Below are 17,989 nucleotides of genomic sequence, written 5' to 3'. Positions count from 1 at the left end.
ATCTCACAGCATTCTTGAGTGCCTAGAAACTCCAGCTCCAAGTCTAGAGCACAGGAGAACTACACTTTTGTCAACATTTCCCTTTTATGACTAACTAATTTTATCCTGAAGCAAGGCGACTCTTTAAAAGCAAGAAAAAACAAGTCCTTAGGGCACAATGTAAGATTATTTCATTGGTTCTAAACTAAGGAATTAGGCTGCAAAGTAGTTACATAATGTGTAAGTCATGCCACATACTCAAGTTTTGGATATCCTATTTTTAAAAATATTGATTCTGGTTCTTCTGGTCTTTGGGAGTTTTCCATAGTGATTTTCCTGCCACTGGTGATCGTGTGGCTGTGTGTGCGCATGTTCTAGAGCCCACCGCCCTAGGAGACTTTGTTTTATTTAATGTTACAGCTGGAAGTAAGTGTTAATGATTACAAGTCTAAACAAAGTCTTTTGAAGCACTTCGCAGATGCTTCTGAGTGCACAGAGCTGTGGGCATTTAGAACCCTGTGACATGATCCTTTACACCCCAAGGACAAACACTTGAGACTTGGTAATTCCATTTTAGGAACCATCCACTCCACAGATGACCAGTTTATCTAAACTTTCATTTTTGTGGCTAAACCCAGTCACTTTGGGGAACTGGCTCATATTTGTTATCCCTAGAGTTAACCATGGATTTAAAGGAGGAGACATCTCTACCTCAAAGAGATAATCTGCCACAAGATTAAGGGTTACCGTATAGGGGCAGGAAGGTAGCCTAGTGGGTAAAAGCACTTGCTGAACAATCCTGGTGACTGACTTTGGATCCCAGCACCATTTTTGGGAAAAAAGAAAAAAAAGAAAAAGAAAAAGAAAAACTGAATGTGGTCACTAACATACCTGATTGCTGCGTTTGCTGATGAGCGCCGGGTTCATCTTGGTGTTCCAATGACTTGAATGGAATCCTTAGTTTGCACTTTATGACATGAAAACCCTCCAGTCCCAGGTGACATTACAAATATGATATCATTCTCCTTCCCACTCACCCCAGAGGGGATATTTCCATCCTCATGTTTTCTTTCTCACACCCTCTCCTTACCCACTCCTTTATGGAGTTATCCCTACTAATCCCTGGAAGTAATTTGCTATAAAGCAGATCTGGCAGGAACTATGTGTTCAGACTCTGCCAGGACAATTTCAAACGCTGACTAAAAGAAGAGCTAATGATCAGCTCACAAACAATTAACCTCTAGAGCAAAGGTGACTGATAAGAAGGGAACCCTTAATTGTTTTCTTGCTGAAACCTAATTATTGGTGAGTTTTGTTGATGTCTAAATAATTAACAATCATAGCTTATTAACCTGTATTTATTTTTACTTTTACTCCCATTCTAATCCATATTTTATAAAGCCAGGGGTTTTGCAGCTGACGGTTGAAAAAGTTTCCTCGTTTCCTGAGTTGTTTTCATATACCCCTTATACAGCAGAGGTCATTTATGAAACAGATAAATCCCTTAAGAAAAAAAAATTGCTCTTTTTCCTGGTTTCCTTTTTATATATATAATTTAATTTAATTTTACATATCAGCCATGGGTTCCCCTGTCCTCCCGACTTCTGCCCTCGCCCCCCGTTTGTTTTTGTTTTTTTTTTTTTAAGACACCAAAGAACTTCAGAGAGATATTCACACTTATCTGATATGTAGATTTATCTCCCCAGTTGCCTCTTTCCCAAGCCTCTTGCCATCTTGGTCTACTCAAAACCCAGGACTGTAGACTTTGGGCCCTCCATTCCCTCACTGATTGCTGACAGCTTAAACTGAGTGTTAGACAGGAGAATTTCTTCTCTTCTAAGCTTTCTTCGTGGATGACTTCTCCCTCACTAGACCCTAGTGAGCTTTCTATACCCACAGTGAAATCCCCTGATGATGTAGTCTTCGGGTTGACTTGCAAAATAGGTGCCTCCAAGAGAGTTCTGTTCTTTGCTCTGTGTCTAGGTATGGTATGTGTGGTGTATGTGGCGATGGTATATGGAGGAGCTGAGGAGGCAGGCACTTGGAGATGCGCATTCCATTTAGAAGCTTTCCTGTTTGCTAATAGCATAACTCAGAGGTTGACTAACCGTGAAGGGCTAGACAAGATAGGGTGAGCACATGGGAGTGAAGCAGCCATGTTTCAGTGTGGTCTTCCATCTGTAAACGCAAGTTGAAAATCAAGGGAAAAGGGTTCTGGATGGAATTTCTCCTTCAATGCATCCTTCTCTACCAGTGCCTAGTGCAGGGGGGTGGGCACCTCCAGCAGTGCAGGGCTTAAAGGGAAATTCATGGAATTGGCCACTGTGACTTTTATCTGAGGGAGTAAGGGGGAAAGACACTCACACACTCGCTTGATTTCTCTCTTTATTTTTTTTCTGTATTCTGATTCTGTATTCTATATTCTCTTTTCTTATCTCTCTCCAGAAATGTCCCTTCTGTCTCTCTTGATGTTTTCCTTCTCCTGCTTTTTATTCTTTCCCTTACAGCTTACATATCCCAACAAAATCTTTCAAGCAATGTAAAAATTACATTGTGGTTACATTCTATTTTTCAAGTGAATGATTACAATGAGTACCAGTAAAAAACAGCAATGTTTTCCACATCTCTTACATGATTAAACATTTTACATATTACAGGTGAAAAACAAGTTGTCCCAGGAACCCACATACATTCATACACAATTAACTTGTTATAGATTAACAGTGTAAGCAAGCAAGGTACTCTTTTCTGGTAGGCTGCATTTTGCAGTTACAAAGAAAGGACCAATCACTTTATTACTTATCTTGAAAGGTAATCTTATCAGGAATCTTAAAGGAATCACAAACCTAAACTTTTATACATGAAAAACAATCAGTCAGCTCTACTTTAAATCTTTAGGGTGCATATCCACTCATCAGGAGTTTTTTATATCAGGAGATTGAGGGCAAAAATGAATACAAGGAATTAATCATCACCTTTGGTTATCAACCAGTCTTAGCAAGGAAAGTATGTCAGCTAATGATAATTGGGCTACTTTGTTCTTGTTCCTTGACCTTAAAGAGTTCCTCACTCAACTATGTGCCTTTCTGAAACTTTAGATTATCTTCTTGGGTTTTCCACCTCAAAGCTATTTATCAAAAACATTGTAGTCTAACTTTAAGTTATTTTTCAAAGCTTTGTTTCAGCTATGATGCACTCCACAACCTGTGAACACATCTCCCAACATTAAGATGAAAAGAATTGCAGTGCTGTGGTGGCGCACACCTTTAATAACAGCACTCGGGAGGCAGAGGCAGGCAGATCTCTGAGTTCAAGGCCAGCCTGGGCTACAGAGTGTGTTCCAGGGAAGGTGCCAAAGCTACACAGAGAACTCCTGGCTTGAAAAACAAAAACAAAAACAAAACAAAACAAAAAATCAAAAGAATTTAAACTACCTGGGCTACTGGGACTCAATTGTTTTTCTTAAGTATTAACATAATCTACAGTCTATATGGCTCCTCCATAGAAACTCATGTGTTCTAGTTGTGTGATACTTACTTGTTTTACTTTTTATCATCAAAACTGTGTTTAAACTAAAATTATTATCAATTAGACAGTACAGCTTAGGAAGAAATCATCTTCATAATAATCCACAGGTAAAAATGCCCAGTAGAATGGGATGTTTCCATGAGATAAACACACTACATTACAGGCAGTGGGGATCTCCCCACACCCATGCACACCACGCCAGATACTAGAGAAAGATGGCAGCAGCAAACATGTAAAGGCACAGGAGAAGCAAAAGACATTCTGGAGTCTGTTAGTTGTCTCGTGGCTTTGCCTACTGGAGATTCACCAATCTGGAATTCGCTTCCTGGTGGCTGACACCTTGAACATCCATTGCCACCTGCTATTCCTCTGACATGATTACCGGTACTTCTCACTCTTCTCTTTTGGGGAATATAAGCAAGGTATTTCTTAGACATGCCAATCTGTCCACCCAGAGGTCTAGTTTGAGCTGGACATAGGAAGCTTCTCAGTGGCTCCAACTTATCACCTCCCTATGTCAAGTTCTAGACAGGAAGTCCCCATTGGGACCCTCCATTTGAGGGTGTGTAATTTGCAGTTCATCATATTCTTCATTGTTTTATTCACTGTAGCCTCAATGTTAGTAGACATTGTTCTTTATTACCTCATAATTTCAGGGGGATGAAGAGTTCTAACCTCTTCAGGAAATCCTTGAAGTGAAATGTTTCTCATAGGCTGATGCATACGTCTTGTTGGACATAACTGTGGGTGCGTATAACTGTGGATGTACAAGAAACATTGAAGTTTCACATACTATATCATTTTAGATATGACCATCTGTGTGGCCTGAAAGGATTCCCAGTGCCTGCCACCTGGATAAGAACATTGTTTTCTTTTGGAATGTCTTGTTTCTTCCTTACAAAGTATATTTTTCAAGGACTCACTGTACATCCTCTCTCATTGGTGGCTGACTCCTTTTTTGCAGGGAGGAAGATGAATACTCAGAACTGCGGTCAGAGCTCAGTCAGAGTCAACAAGAGGTCAACGAGGACTCCAGAAGCATGGACCAAGACCAGACCTCCGTGTCCATCCCTGAAAACCAGTCGACTATGGTCACTGCTGACATGGGTGAGTCTTCCCAGGCCTCCTGCCAAGCAGGATTTTGGCTTCTGGGTTGTAAAAGGAATCTTAGAAACACAAGGCAGCCTGATTTAAAATTTAATTATTCAAGGAGTTTGGTGAGTGGATGAAAACACATTCGTTTTAATCCTTTGTTGACTACCCTATTGGCCACAATGAACTAGAGAGCTGAGTTAGCATTCTTCTTTGACGGGAATATGATTCAAATGTGTGTCACTCCTGTTTGAAAATTCTAGGAGCAGGAAACTGTGTTAAAAGACTGTTGCGGTGTTCCTAGTTACTGTTCCTTCAGAGCTGGAGAGTGGGAGTAGAAAGGATGGAATGGGTGGCAGAGCTTTCCAGTAGAAGAAGCCAAGAGGTTTTTAGCAATTGTGATGTAAGTAGGAGGAATCTAAAATGTCTTCAGCACATTGATCCAAATGACTAAGAGGATGATTGTATTTCTTGGTGAGAAGTTTGATTGAGAAACAAATTGGGAAATAGTTAATATTATGTTTGAACTAGTAGAGAAATAGCTGAATGGAAATATCTGATGCACAGTATTTTAAACTGCAGGTCATGGCCTATTATTGGGTTTTGGAATTAGATTCTAATGCCTTTTAGAAATGGAAGTAGGAAAGCAGTAGGGTGATATTGTTGTTTTATGAACTTTGTTTATTCCTGCCAAATAGCATGAAAGTCAGAGTTGAAATGTTGTAAACCATTGGTTTGCTTTGGAATGCCTGTTGGATTCTTGAGACAGACTGAAGTTGAGTATTTGAAGTTGTCTGAGCCAAAGTGAGCTCTGTGATTCAATGGGTGTGAAGTCAGAAGAGTGTAACATTCCATGTCTTTGGAGACAGATGTTCACGGGTAGTGAAGAGTTGGAGGAAGAGCCAGGAGAAGGATGAGAAGTAAATTGAGTTTTCATGGAACTAGAAATTGAGTTGGAAAGCAATTGATTTTTTTTAATTGACTGTTGTACATATGTTTAATTATACATCCATATAAGTGCTATAACATCATGAATCATGGTGAGAATACCAAAGAAACTTGATTTAGTCAAAGTTCTAGGAAGTCCTTGTTCTAGGAAGTAGCATGTGAACTATGACCCAGAGAATCTGGGTCAATTAAGCGGGTTAAAGAGGAAGTGAGGGTGTTTAATGAGTAAGAAGGTGAAGAATTGTTGTAATGTGAAGATGAAGACTGGAGAGGTAGGGAGGAGCCAGGTTATTCTGAGTCTTATAGAACATGTTCAAATCTTTACTCAAAAGAATAAGAAGCTGCTAAAAGATTTAACAGTGTGGGGATACATGAGATGATCAATTGCATTGTAAATCGCTCCATAGTATGGAAAGCAAATCCATAGATCAAGAGTGTGTTGGAGAAACTAGTCAAGAAATCATTAGAAAGGCAGGCGGATGTCTGTGAGTTTGAGGGCAGCCTGAGCTACAGAGCAAGTTCCAGAAAGGGCTCCAAAAGTACACAGAGAAACCCTGTCTCAAAAAAAAAAAAACCAAAACCAGACCAAACCAAACCAAACAAGTAAAAAGAAACCATTAGGAAAGTCTAGGCAAGCCAAATTGTTGCTAGGAATTATATACTGATAGTTGAGATGTAAAAAAGAAGATGGGTATAGAAAAGATAAGAATTAGGAAAAAATTGCTCAAGAACTGTGTCTTAGGGTTTCTATTGCTGTGAAGAGATACTATGACCACAGCAATTCTTACAAAGGAAAACATTTAATTCGGTGGTATACAGTTCAGAGGTTCAGTCCATTATCATCGTAGAAGGACCTGGTGGTGTGCCAGTAGCCATGGAACTGGAAAAGTGGGCCAAGTGTCCTACATTTTGGCTTGCAGGCAACAGGAAGTGAACCAACTGGGTGTGGCTTGAGCATATATGAGACCTCAAAGCCCACCTCCACAGTGACATACTTCCTCCAACAAGACCACACCTACTCCAACAAGGACACACCTCCTAATAGTGCCACTCCCTTTGGGGACCATTTTCTTTCAGTCTACCACAAACTAGAAGCGGGATGAAAACAGAGATATAAATGTGGATGTCTCCTAAGATTCTGGTGTGCACAGTGCGTGGGCGGTGAAGCCATTCATCAATGTTGGAACATGATGGGAAGGACCAAGTGACTTATTCTTAGATTTTTTTTTCTATTTTGCAGGAGGAAATGATAAAGACAGGTGGAGATCATTTGCCTTTTGTTGGGCATGAATTGGAGGTATCTTGAGATGCCCAAGTTAGAGATACTTAAGAATACAGTGGATATTGAGATTAAGAAGTCAAGCAGAGTGTCTGGGATGCAGAAAACTTTTAAGGAAACATCAAGTTGTGACCAACACAGCAGAAGTTGATGTTTACATAAGTCAAGTCAGCTGGAGCCTGAGTCTTTGGGGCCCCAGCTGCCAGCATCACTCAGCAGGAGGCTGAGGCAGGGGTGCTCCTTTCCATTAGTTTCAGGGTAAATGAACCTTCTCAGAAAACCTCAGAGGGTATGAGTGCCTGTGCTGACTTTGTTGATGTAGTTTTTTTTTTTTTTTTTCCTTCTTAGAGAATATTGAAATCATAGATCTCGCCTGACTATCCCACTGAACTCTGTTAGGCAGTTGTATGGTGTTTCATCTCCTAGTCTAGGGCCTGGCTTGTGGGCACGTGTTAAAAGATCCTATTGGAATGAATGATGAAGCCATTGGCCTGTCTGTCAAAGATGTTGGTAAGGTGTATCGTGGAGTTAAGATCTAATGTGGAATTAGTGGTCAGCAGTCTGAAATGATGAGAAGGCCACATAAGACGGATTTAGCTGCATCAGTCATGGAGAGGTGTTCTCTAAATGAGACAAGATACACAACAATGTGCACAAGAATGACAAGACTGCTTCAGGCTTAGTCGTTGGAAGGTAAAGTCTGAAGTCTGGGTTCAGGTCTTTGCTTTGCGCTCAGGCTGTCTCCTGCAAATACATCTGAATCCAAGGTCCAGACTTGACGTTGTAACACACACAGCCATCTGCTACCGGCCAGCCCTTCGGCAAAAGTCTCACATCACTAAGTGCAAATCAGCATTGCAATTGTCTAGACTCAGCAGCCTCTTATTCTGCACTCCCACTCCAGCCATAGGCAGCCAAACAAATTCAGACAGCCAACGGTGTCTCTGTAACTGCAGAGGACCAGCCCTGCACTCACCCCTACATTTGTTTCTCTCAAATTGTATTTTATGAAATTAATAGATGACCCATCGTCTGACAAAGTCACATAATTAAGTTTGGGAAATGCAGGCACAAACCTCCTTCAGTGGGCTTCCCTCCTGGGGGACGTCTCAGAGTGCCTGACATGACATAGCATCTGTCGTACTGATTCCCCAAGGCAGGAGCTCGCAGCTGTCTGTCTGCACGGTGAGGCATCTCCATTTTCCCTCATCATTCATCTCAAATTCTTTCTTCCATCCTGTACCTCACTTGGACATGTATGTTAATTGTACCGGCAGAGTCGTTCCTGGCAGTACCCAGCTCTGAAGGGGCATGGCCTCCGCCAATGTCAGCATGCCTTCTCCGCTTACCCAGAGGGGTCTTTAGTCATCTTACAAACTCACTGTGTACTCTCTTAGGTCCTGGGGCTGAAAGGCAGGTTCTGCCATCCGATGGCTGCACTCCCACATTCAGATCTCTTGAACCTGGGCTGACATCCAGACTCCTCACCATGGGGGTCCCCTGGTACCTGGAACTCCTACCATCACACTCCTTCTCTACTCTCAGTTTGTCTCCCATCCCTGATCACAATCCCCATCTCTTCTAGTTCCTCCAACCTGACCAGATCCTGTCGTCCAGGGTATGTATGCGCCGTCTCTTCTCCTGGAGTGCTCCTGGCTACAACACACACGCAGCTTCCTCCTTTATTCTGGTTCCCCTCTGAGTCTGCAGCGTTACTCCTCATGTCCCCCCGCCTTGCTAGCACCTGGCACTGTCTGGGGAAAGGCTGTTTGCTTTTATTCCCTTGCATATTGCCAGTCGTTGTCTCACACAAGAATGCAGGTCTCACACAACAGCGTAGGCACTTTTGACGACCTTGTATGCTAATCTAATGATGCCCAAGGACACATCAAATATCGGAGTAGCAATGAACACAATCCATTGTCACGTGTCTTAGGAAGATGTGGATGGTTCGAGAGAAGAGACCCACAGTGGGGTCAGGACCTCCAAGGTGAGGGGCCTGCAAGAAAACTTCCCAGAAGCCACGGCTGAGTGGATACTTGAGGATTGAATGGGAGTGGTGAGGTTAAGGAGGCGTCAGGTATGAGAGGGTTCTCTTTTGGGTCCTCGAAGAAGGCAGGCACTTACGGGACAACTTGGCAGAGCTCATTAAACTGCAGCGCAGAGTATAGTCAGCCTGTTTGTTGATTGAAACTGGCTGCCTGCCTCTTATTCCTTTGCCATTTTCCAATTAAATTGCTTCAATAGGGTAAAAAGCTTCCATATATAAACACCATTATAGGAAATCATTAAAAAGCATCCATTTCATTATGGTTTCTATATTTGTGAACCTGCATTAGGAACCCAGAGGTTTCTTAAGCTGGGTTTTAGATGCACTTTGCTGCAGGGTTCTTTCTTTCTTTCTTTCTTTCTTTCTTTCTTTCTTTCTTTCTTTCTTTCTTTCTTTCTTTCTCTCTCTCTCTCTTTCTTTCTTTCTTTCTTTCTTTTTCTTTTTTTTTTTTTTGGCTAGTTTACAAAAACAATAACAGTAAGTCTTATGTTTACCCTGTCCAAAATCCCCTTTTTTCCTTTCCTTTCCTTTCCTTTCCTTTTTCTCTTCTCTTCTCTTCTCTTCTCTTCTCTTCTCTTCTCTTCTCTTCTCTTCTCTTCTCTTCTCTTCTCTTCTCTTCTCTTCTTTTCTTTTCTTTTCAAACACCACTTGTCAGAGCCTGGCTGCCCCTTCTGGACAATGGCTCTTGAGCACTGTCCTAGGACCAGAGGACCAAACAAGGAACTTAGACTTCAGTTTAGACTCCAGCCACAGAGTAAAGGAGAATGTTCCCCGGCACAGTGTGCTTGAAAGCAAATTCTATTACTTCCTTTTAAACCCTGTCACACGGTTGTTTTGAAAGTAAAGGTGACTCAACAGAACTGAGGTAGGAATCATCATGTAGAATTCTCCTTTTCTGTATCTAGTAACACACTGGAATTTGCAGATGGATATAGCAGCTTATGTGCTTGGATCACAGGCTCGGTGTCGGTGTCTGTACATCCACCCCTTGTGATCGGTGCTCAGCTTGGAAGGAGGCCCAAGGATAAAAGAGTTCGAGGAAGGCAAGTCACTTGTCCAAGCTGAGAGGTGCTTTTGTTGTTACCGGGTCTCCGTAGATGGATGGCTCTGCTCCTGCATGCCTCTTTGGACGATTCAATGCCTGCAGTTGCTGTTGCAGCTTCCTGCCATCCGTCCTTTGAGGTCTCCGGTGCTGATGGGAGAATTATGGGAGCAGCTGTGTAATCACGAGCACCTGGCTTGACTGTGCTCCATTTGTAATTGAAGGAGATGTTGCTGATCTCAGGATGGGGAGCAGCACTCCCAGGCCAGATCATGCCATGCCCGGCATGGTCACGTGTGTGTGTGTGTGCACACGCACGCAGGTTCACAGCATCCCATGTGTCAGAGTGGTGTTCTCTCCAGCATGCTCTTCTCCAGGCTTCAGTAATGGAACTACCGAGCCTGGCTGGAGCCATTGCTTCAAAACAACGTCTCCGATCAGATTGACCTTGTGTGACTAGTGAGGCCTGTTCTGGGTTAGGATCTGGAGAGCTCTTTTGAGTTCTAGTGGGAGATGGGTCCATCCCTGGAGTTCATCGCTGTTCACACAGGAAACCTTGCTTGCTGCTGTCATTGACCAGTGGTAGTTTCCCTCAGTGGGAGTCATTTTTTGGAGGCTAGCCAAAGAGGAATTTTTACACACAAAACCTGGCTTTTTGGCATGACTGCAACCATGAAATGTGTTGAATGTAAAAGTCAGATTTTCCTGCCTGGATGGTTGGCTGATGAGGCCTAATGGCTTCAGAAAAGAAAAAAAAAAAATGTTTGAAAGTGTCAAGGTTGAGGGGCCAGCACGGGGACTCTTCCAAAGGCAGCCTTTGCAACCCTAAGGCCACTCTGGAAAACCGTGTTTCCTGGGGTGGCTGGGTCGCCCATCTTCCCTCAGCAATGAGGTCAGTCTGTAACTTGCTTGAGAGCTTTGAGAAAGCGGCTCCCAGGACGGCAGTCCTAGGCTGGACTACAATTGCAGTCTGATTAGTTGATGCAAAAGGATCGAATCTTGCCTGCCACACCTTCTTCTTTTTAATTATTTTGAGCAACTTAATTTCTCCCAGGAGGTTTGCAGTGAGGGTCACTCTGAGGTTCAAGTCTTAAGCATGGCTTTGAACACTGATTCAGTGGACGCCTTACCAAGGTGACCTTTTCCCCAGAGACCAGAACCTGGTCAATTAAGAACTGGGTATAAGGGACTGGAGAGTTGGTTCAGAGGTTAAAAGCATTTGTTGTTCTTTTAAAGGACCTGGGTTTGATTTTCACCCACATGCTGGCTCACAACCATCTGTAACTCCACTTCAAGGGGATCCATCACCCTCTTCTGACCTCTGCACTGTGGTACACAGACATACAAGCAAAGCAAAACATCCGTACACATACAATAAAAATAAAATAAAACTCTGTATAAATGTTAGCAGGGCTGAGTAACTGAAGTGGCTACCAGAAATCTTTCTAGACTTTTCCTTGTGGTAAATACAGTTGGAAACAGGAAAGGCTATTACTCTGCTTCATTGTGCTGTGTTTCTCTCACATGCTACTGGTCAGTAAATTTTAAGCCTCCTGAAGAGATTTGGATGTGAATGAGTAGAATGGGAAGGGACTGATCTTCAAAGTTTACTCAGGACCAGCTCCCACTGTTGTTGAGGTTATGAATTCCTATTTTATTGTAATAAGCATTCTTTGTTTTCTAAGCAGACCCCATCTCCTAAGGTTGATTTATGTTTTCCTTGGTTGAAACTCATGACATATTTTGCCTTAAAACCAGACAAGGCTTTGAAAGCCTGTTTAGTCTATACTGGAAACAAAATCCAGGCTCCTCCAGCCATGGTAGGGAGTAGGATTGCTCTAAGAAAGTATTTTATATTGCTGATGCTTGCTTGATAGAGCTTGTGTGTGTATAAATTCTCTCTCTCTCTCTCTCTCTCTCTCTCTCTCTCTCTCTCTCTCTCTCTCTCTCTCTCTCTCTGAGCAGGGCTCTGGAGCTGCCATGGGTGATCAGTGCTGAGAAAGGACTCTTTGGGCTGTTTGGCATGGGAGTGGATGGATATGATTATAGACCAGCACAGGGACCTGTGACCATGGCAGAGGACCTTGCAGCCATAGTGAGGGTGGAGAGGCTGCAGTTCATCTCTGAACATGCATTCAGGTCTTCAGAGTTACTTCTTAGACCTGAGTTACTCCAGAAGGCAGGCCCAAAAGACTTATCTTTCAGATTGCCAAAACTTTACCTCTTGCTACCCCAGAGGTCCACGTCCTACCACACACACACCCTCTGCAATGCTGGGGGTTACATTGCTTTTCAGCTATGCCATTTAGGTGATTGGTTCTTACATAAAACAGTGAGATGTGAATCAGAGCTGTCTTTCACATATACGTCACCAGAGCCTTGCTTTCCAGGAGGTATTCCCAGTGTTTTCATACCAGAGGTTGGGAATATACATAATCTACAGCAGAGGGGGGACCTAGAAAAGACACCTAGAACAGCTGGCTGGCCCACGGTGGAGGGAGGCTGCATGCAGCTGATGTTTGATGATCTTTATGCCTTCATAGTTACAACCACATTTTGAAACAAACTGTCAGAAATCTATAGAGACGTCAGCAAATATGAAAACAAATTTCAGGCTAGAAAAAGACTGCTGAAACAGAGTGAAGATACAGCCTCCTTTTCGCTGAGAAAAGAAACACGGAAGGAAGTGAGATGTTGCATGAGTAGGAATAGCTTGCTGTCCTCAGAACCCCCAGCTTGGGAGTGCCTGCATTTCGCCCCTTTGCCTGTGACAGGGACACTTGCCAGGGCCTTGCCCTATGTCAAAAGGGGGATCTTTGTGGTGGTTCTGTGTTGAATCCAGACCTTCGAGTATCTACACTATTTCAGCTCTCTTGTTGAGGATGTTGCCGTACCCCACCCCACAATATTTTCTTTTGAGAGACTTCAAACCTAACAAAAATGGTCAGATGAACGCCCATGAACTCTTAGTCTAGATTAACCACCGAGGGGTGTTAGCCCTTATTTAGATTTCCCCAGCTGTCGCACGAGGGTCTTCTGTTGTGTAATCCAGATCCAGTCAAGACTCACAGGCTGTATTTGCTGACGGTGTCTCTCAGCACTCCCTCCTTTTCTCTGGAACAAGGTGCTGATATTTTACAAACTAGTGCGATGCTGCCTTCTTCTGGGTGGGGTGATTGCTTTCTCATTAGGTAAGAAGTTAGGTTTTTTTGTTTTGTTTTGTTATTTTTTTGCAAGAATATATGTGGGTGATGGTGTGTTCCCATCATCTTTAAGAAGCCCCTAGTGCCAGCTCTAGGGTGGTGTTGAGATGTTTTAAGACTATGTTGACATGCTTCTTTTTTTGTTTTTCAAGACAGGGTTTCTATGTTTAGTTTTGATGCCTGTCCTGGATCTCACTCTGTAGACCAGGCTGGCCTTGAACTCACAGCGATCTGCCTGCCTCTGCCTCCCGAGTGCTGAGATTAAAGGCACACACCACCACCACCTGGCCCAGATGTGCTTCTTGTAAGTCCTCTTGACTTCAGTAGGCACAGACAGTGTGGGCTGAAGCAGCTATCTGGGGACACTTCTCCTTTCCTCTCCGAGACTTCTCCTTGCCATTCAGACTTGGAAGTCTATTCTGTCATTTTTAATGCTGTATGTTTTGTCTGTGGACCAATAGCAAGGAAACATCACCTCTTGGCTTTGGCTTTGGATGTGTGGAAGGATTGAAACTGTCACATCCCCAGAATGAAACATCACACCTCTTCACACCAAGTTTGTATTGATGCTCAGAGAACCTTTAGGTTTTTTTCCTTCTTTGTTTGTTTTTGTTCTGTCTTGTTTTGTGTAGTGCTAAGGATTAAACCTGTGTCCTTTCACATTTTCAGCAGTATTCCTAGTCCCATTTCATGTGCTTAAATTGCTCTACACCAGGCGTGATGTGTAGCCAGTCAGTACAGAGATGTGGGCAACATGCGTGCTGACTCTTAGAAGGGGCCCCATATTATTCTAGCCTAGCATCCCAGCACCCACTAAAGTTCACTATAGCTAATATCTCTTACCTCACTGGAAGCTTTCACCTCAGAGATCCTAATTGAAGGCCTTTTTCCATTTGTAATAGGTCACTTGGTAGGTCTTAAATTTGGTGATATTTGATTAACAAGTAGAAGATAAAAACTCTATATTTTTGAAACTTGACCTTAAACAAGTCTTTCATTTATTTTGCACTTTGACCCCATCCACCGTTTATCAACTGCCTCCTCCGTGCTCGGCATTGTGAGCATATAGAAACACATTGTTGAGTGACAGCTGTCTCTGCTTCCAGGGCACAGGGGATCATGGGAAATGGGATGCCTCCATCAGATGCCTCTTAGAAAATGGGATTTCAGGGCAAAGCTTTAATAAAAGACCCAAAGGAAAGAGAAACAAGGTACTTCTAAACTAAATAAATACCTGAACACTAACTGTGAGGCAAATATAGAACCTCAGCCACGTATACATTCTTGATCTAGAATCATGTTTTGGAAAAGATTAATGTTAGAAAAGGAAAGACTACTGGGAATCTGGAAGACTAGGGAAGTGTTTTTAACATTGAACCCGTTTATGTGGGTTAGGATTTTCCCAGTGGTTCTGAGAGAGAAAGAAGCCATAGTCACACAGTAGGAAGTGTCTAACCAGGAGAGAAGACCGGTGAGGGCCGATGTTCTCCTCCATTCTTGTCAGATCTCCAAGCTATGTGGCCCTTCGCTAAACAGTGACAAAGCAAGCTTAAGTCCCCAAATCAGTGGTGCTCAGCCTTCCTGATACTCGACTTTTAATCAACTCCTCATGTTGTGATGATTCTCAACCATAAAATTATTTTTGTTGCCATTTCATAACTGTAATGTTGCTACTGTTATGAACCATAATGTAAATATATGTGTTTTCTGATGGTCTTAGGCGACCCCTATGAAAGGGCCATTTGGACACCTAAAGGATCAGGACCCACAGGTTGAAAACACCTACCCTAGATCCTCAGGAAAATGGAGCCTGACTGTTGGTTCTCCAGTTGCTACCAGAATCTGTCTAGGGAAAGTTACATTTAGATAAGATAGCAAAATATCGGAGGAGCTTCAGACCCCGACAGAGGTGGGCAGCCATGCACGCTCAGCGCCATGGACGCACCAGGTCTGAGGGGTTAACCACTCTGGTGGCTGCTGTGCCGGGTCTGGCAGTTACAGACCCGGTATTCCAAGAAGAAATTGTATAAACTGTATAAATACAAGTATACATTATAGTGAACTTTGAATGGTAACAATGAATCAAAACCCACTTCCAAATTTAAAAAGAAAAGAAATGTTCCAGACACCGAAGCTGGCCAGGTATATAGACACATCGTTGGCTGCTACTGCCTGGGCGGCCCCCTCTAGTCCAAAGAGGGGTCAGCCCTATTTATTCTTTCATGTTCTGTTTCACCGTTACAGAAAAATTAAGTATCAGAGGGCCAAACGCTGAGATTGTCTGAGCTTAGCTCTCCTGAGACTCTCCCCACTGAAGGTTAGCATAAAAAGAAGCGGTGAGACCTGCATGCGTGTGACACTGATTGGGAGACATGGCCCCCTTACATCACGATACGTATGAAGTCCATGTGCCTGAGTTCTTGCAGCTCTATAGCCTAACACGCGTCGTTTCTCTTGTGAAACTGGAATGCTTCCTCCCTGCTGACAGGAGCTAATTCACTCTTTCTCTGGCAGCCAGAAAGCCCAGGGCTGAACAGACAAAACCATCCCCTGAAGCTGTGCTCTTCTGGATTCGCCTCCAGAGTCTGCCCTGTTCCCGCTGCCTGCCCTCCGCTGTTAGATGTCGTGACTTGTCAAAAGCTACCTCGAGTTTCTTTGTTTCCTTTAAGGAATGGTATAAATAAGCTGTGTGGAAGAATGTGTGTTCGATACAGAGGGCCTCCCGTCTCACAGAGGCAGGGCAGGGCCATCACCTCACCTTCTCTGTAGAAGGAAGCTTAGCATGACTGAAGTCCCCTCCATGCTGCCCTTCGCTGGGGGTACCTTACGTGTGGCCTGGAGTATTAACAAGTCAGTAACTCTCAGCAGGTACTGAGGTTTCCTGTATCTATTTCTCTTGTTCCTCCACACCACCCCAGATGTTTTTAATGAACCAAGCATAAACTTGAAGGTGATGTTTTCTATTTCCTGCACGCTTGTTAGCTTTTGTGTTCCCAGTTTATGTACTGATAGATGTTTATTATTTTTGTTGTGGATATGTATGTGTGTGTGTGTGTGTGTGTGTGTGTGTGTGTGTGTGATAATATATAGCATGGTAAACATTTTTAAGTGAACAGTTCAGGGGTTGTAAGTGCATCCATAGTCTGATGACCATCACCACTATCCTTTGTATTCCTAAATCCTGCACACACCAAACAGTAACTGCTCAATATATCCTTCCCAGGCTCTATTCTGCTCTCTGTCTCTATGCATTTGCTTCTTCTAAATATCTCACAAAAGTAGAATCATTGCCCCTGTCCTATTCCATGTGACATAATGTTTTCAAAGTCTATTCACATTCTAGTCCTGGAATTAGCATACAGACCCTTTACTTTCTCAGAGTCCTTTCATAGTTAATAGTCCCATTCATTTGCCCTCTGTTGACGCTTCTGGCTGTAACTAGGAAGTCAGTGTACAGGCTTGTGGTTGTATGCCCATAGATGCCTATTCTGGTTGCAGTAGTTGGTGACATGGCCCTGACCATAGAAAGCTTCTGTCATGGTTCTTGCTCTCCTACCAACCCCATATACCTTGGGTGAGTGAACTAAAGTCCTCAAGCCTAGATGGGTCCTTTGAGGGAGGCCTCTTGCCTACCTCACTGAAGATGTGAGTGTCATATATCTTGTTGAACTGTGAGGAGTGCTCACTTTTCTTCTGTTTTATTGTGAATGCTATCTCACTGAAGGACCTTCTGCTCTGTCTGAAACACCTTACTGTTACAGCTGTTAACTTTTCATGCAGTACCAGCTACCTCAGCCTTTGGTATCAAAGGTCCAGTTTCTGGCTGGGGTGGGATTGTACCAAATAAAGAAGTTTGTAATTATGATAGGTTAATGTTTGGAAGAATATGCGACCAGCTCCCACCTGCCCTGTCTAGAGCAGTACTGATAAATGAATGGTGGTGAAGGACAGATGCTTGGCGACAGCGCCTCACCCCAACATCCCTATCTGTTCGTGGTAGCCTGACCACCTTGTCGTCCCTTCATCGCCAAATGGAGCTCAATGGCAGAGTTCAGTGGCACGTCAGTAGATAATCAGTGGAGTACATATCAATAACAGACTGGGGTGGAGGACTCATCACCTAGCAGCTACACACTTGCCTTCCTAAGACCAAATGAACAAACAAATCAAAAAATCCAAAACAGTTGTAGCTCTCCTTTTAGAACAGAGGGACACAGACTAATTTGAGTATATTTATTTATTCGAATGTTGGGTCTCATGTACTCTAGACTGCCTCAAACACACGACACAGCTGAAGGAGACCTCCTATGGCTCTCTCTCCCGGGCTGGGCTCTCCAGTACACACCAGTGTATCAGGCTCTATATGCCCACCTAAATGTCCCTCTTCCATCGTTCTTCTGACAGTCCCGTGTGACACTGTGCTCTTTAGGGAGAACATTGCCAGGCTAGTGGCGAGTCCCCGAGAGGAGGACTTTAGTGTGGCCATCGCGCATTTGTGAGCCTATCAGAATTGAGAACAGTTTCTCGTTCATGGAGGAACTGTGCCTCCAGACTGTGGTCAGGGCTCAGCCACTGTCCGACAACAGAATGAGAAATACTGACACAACCCTCGTTCCTGCCCTCCCTGCGGTTCCCCAAAGCCCAGCTGCCACCTTGAGAACCTGAGTACTCTTGAGAGCTGTTCAGCTGACACATCCAGCGTGACTCGCCACACCGTCAGGTGGACCTGGGTGAGCTAAGTGTGGAGTGGCTGACGATAAGCTCCTTTTTTTTTCTTAGTCCTACTGATAAGCATGTCCAGATCTGGGAAGGTGTGTTCGTCCAGCTCTGGATACCAGGGAACCTGCACCTGAGCGTGAATGGTCATT

General features: G+C 43.5%; 1 protein-coding gene across 7 annotated transcripts in view; it reads left to right on the top strand.

Moving 5' to 3' along the window:
• The window catches only part of Mcc (MCC regulator of Wnt signaling pathway), a 326,031-nt gene that overhangs the window by 240,056 nt on the left and 67,986 nt on the right, over window positions 1-17,989 (top strand). For all 7 annotated transcript variants that reach the window (XM_042263722.2, XM_006977669.4, XM_076555203.1 and 4 more), the window contains one exon: window positions 4,472-4,614. In XM_042263722.2, the coding sequence (XP_042119656.2) occupies window positions 4,472-4,614 (143 nt within the window). The remainder of the gene's footprint in view (window positions 1-4,471; window positions 4,615-17,989) is intronic.

This window comes from Peromyscus maniculatus, chromosome 19 (genome assembly GCF_049852395.1).
Source record: "Peromyscus maniculatus bairdii isolate BWxNUB_F1_BW_parent chromosome 19, HU_Pman_BW_mat_3.1, whole genome shotgun sequence".
In the NCBI taxonomy this organism is placed as follows: Eukaryota; Metazoa; Chordata; class Mammalia; order Rodentia; family Cricetidae; genus Peromyscus; species Peromyscus maniculatus.
This window is presented reverse-complemented; position numbering and strand designations above follow the sequence as displayed.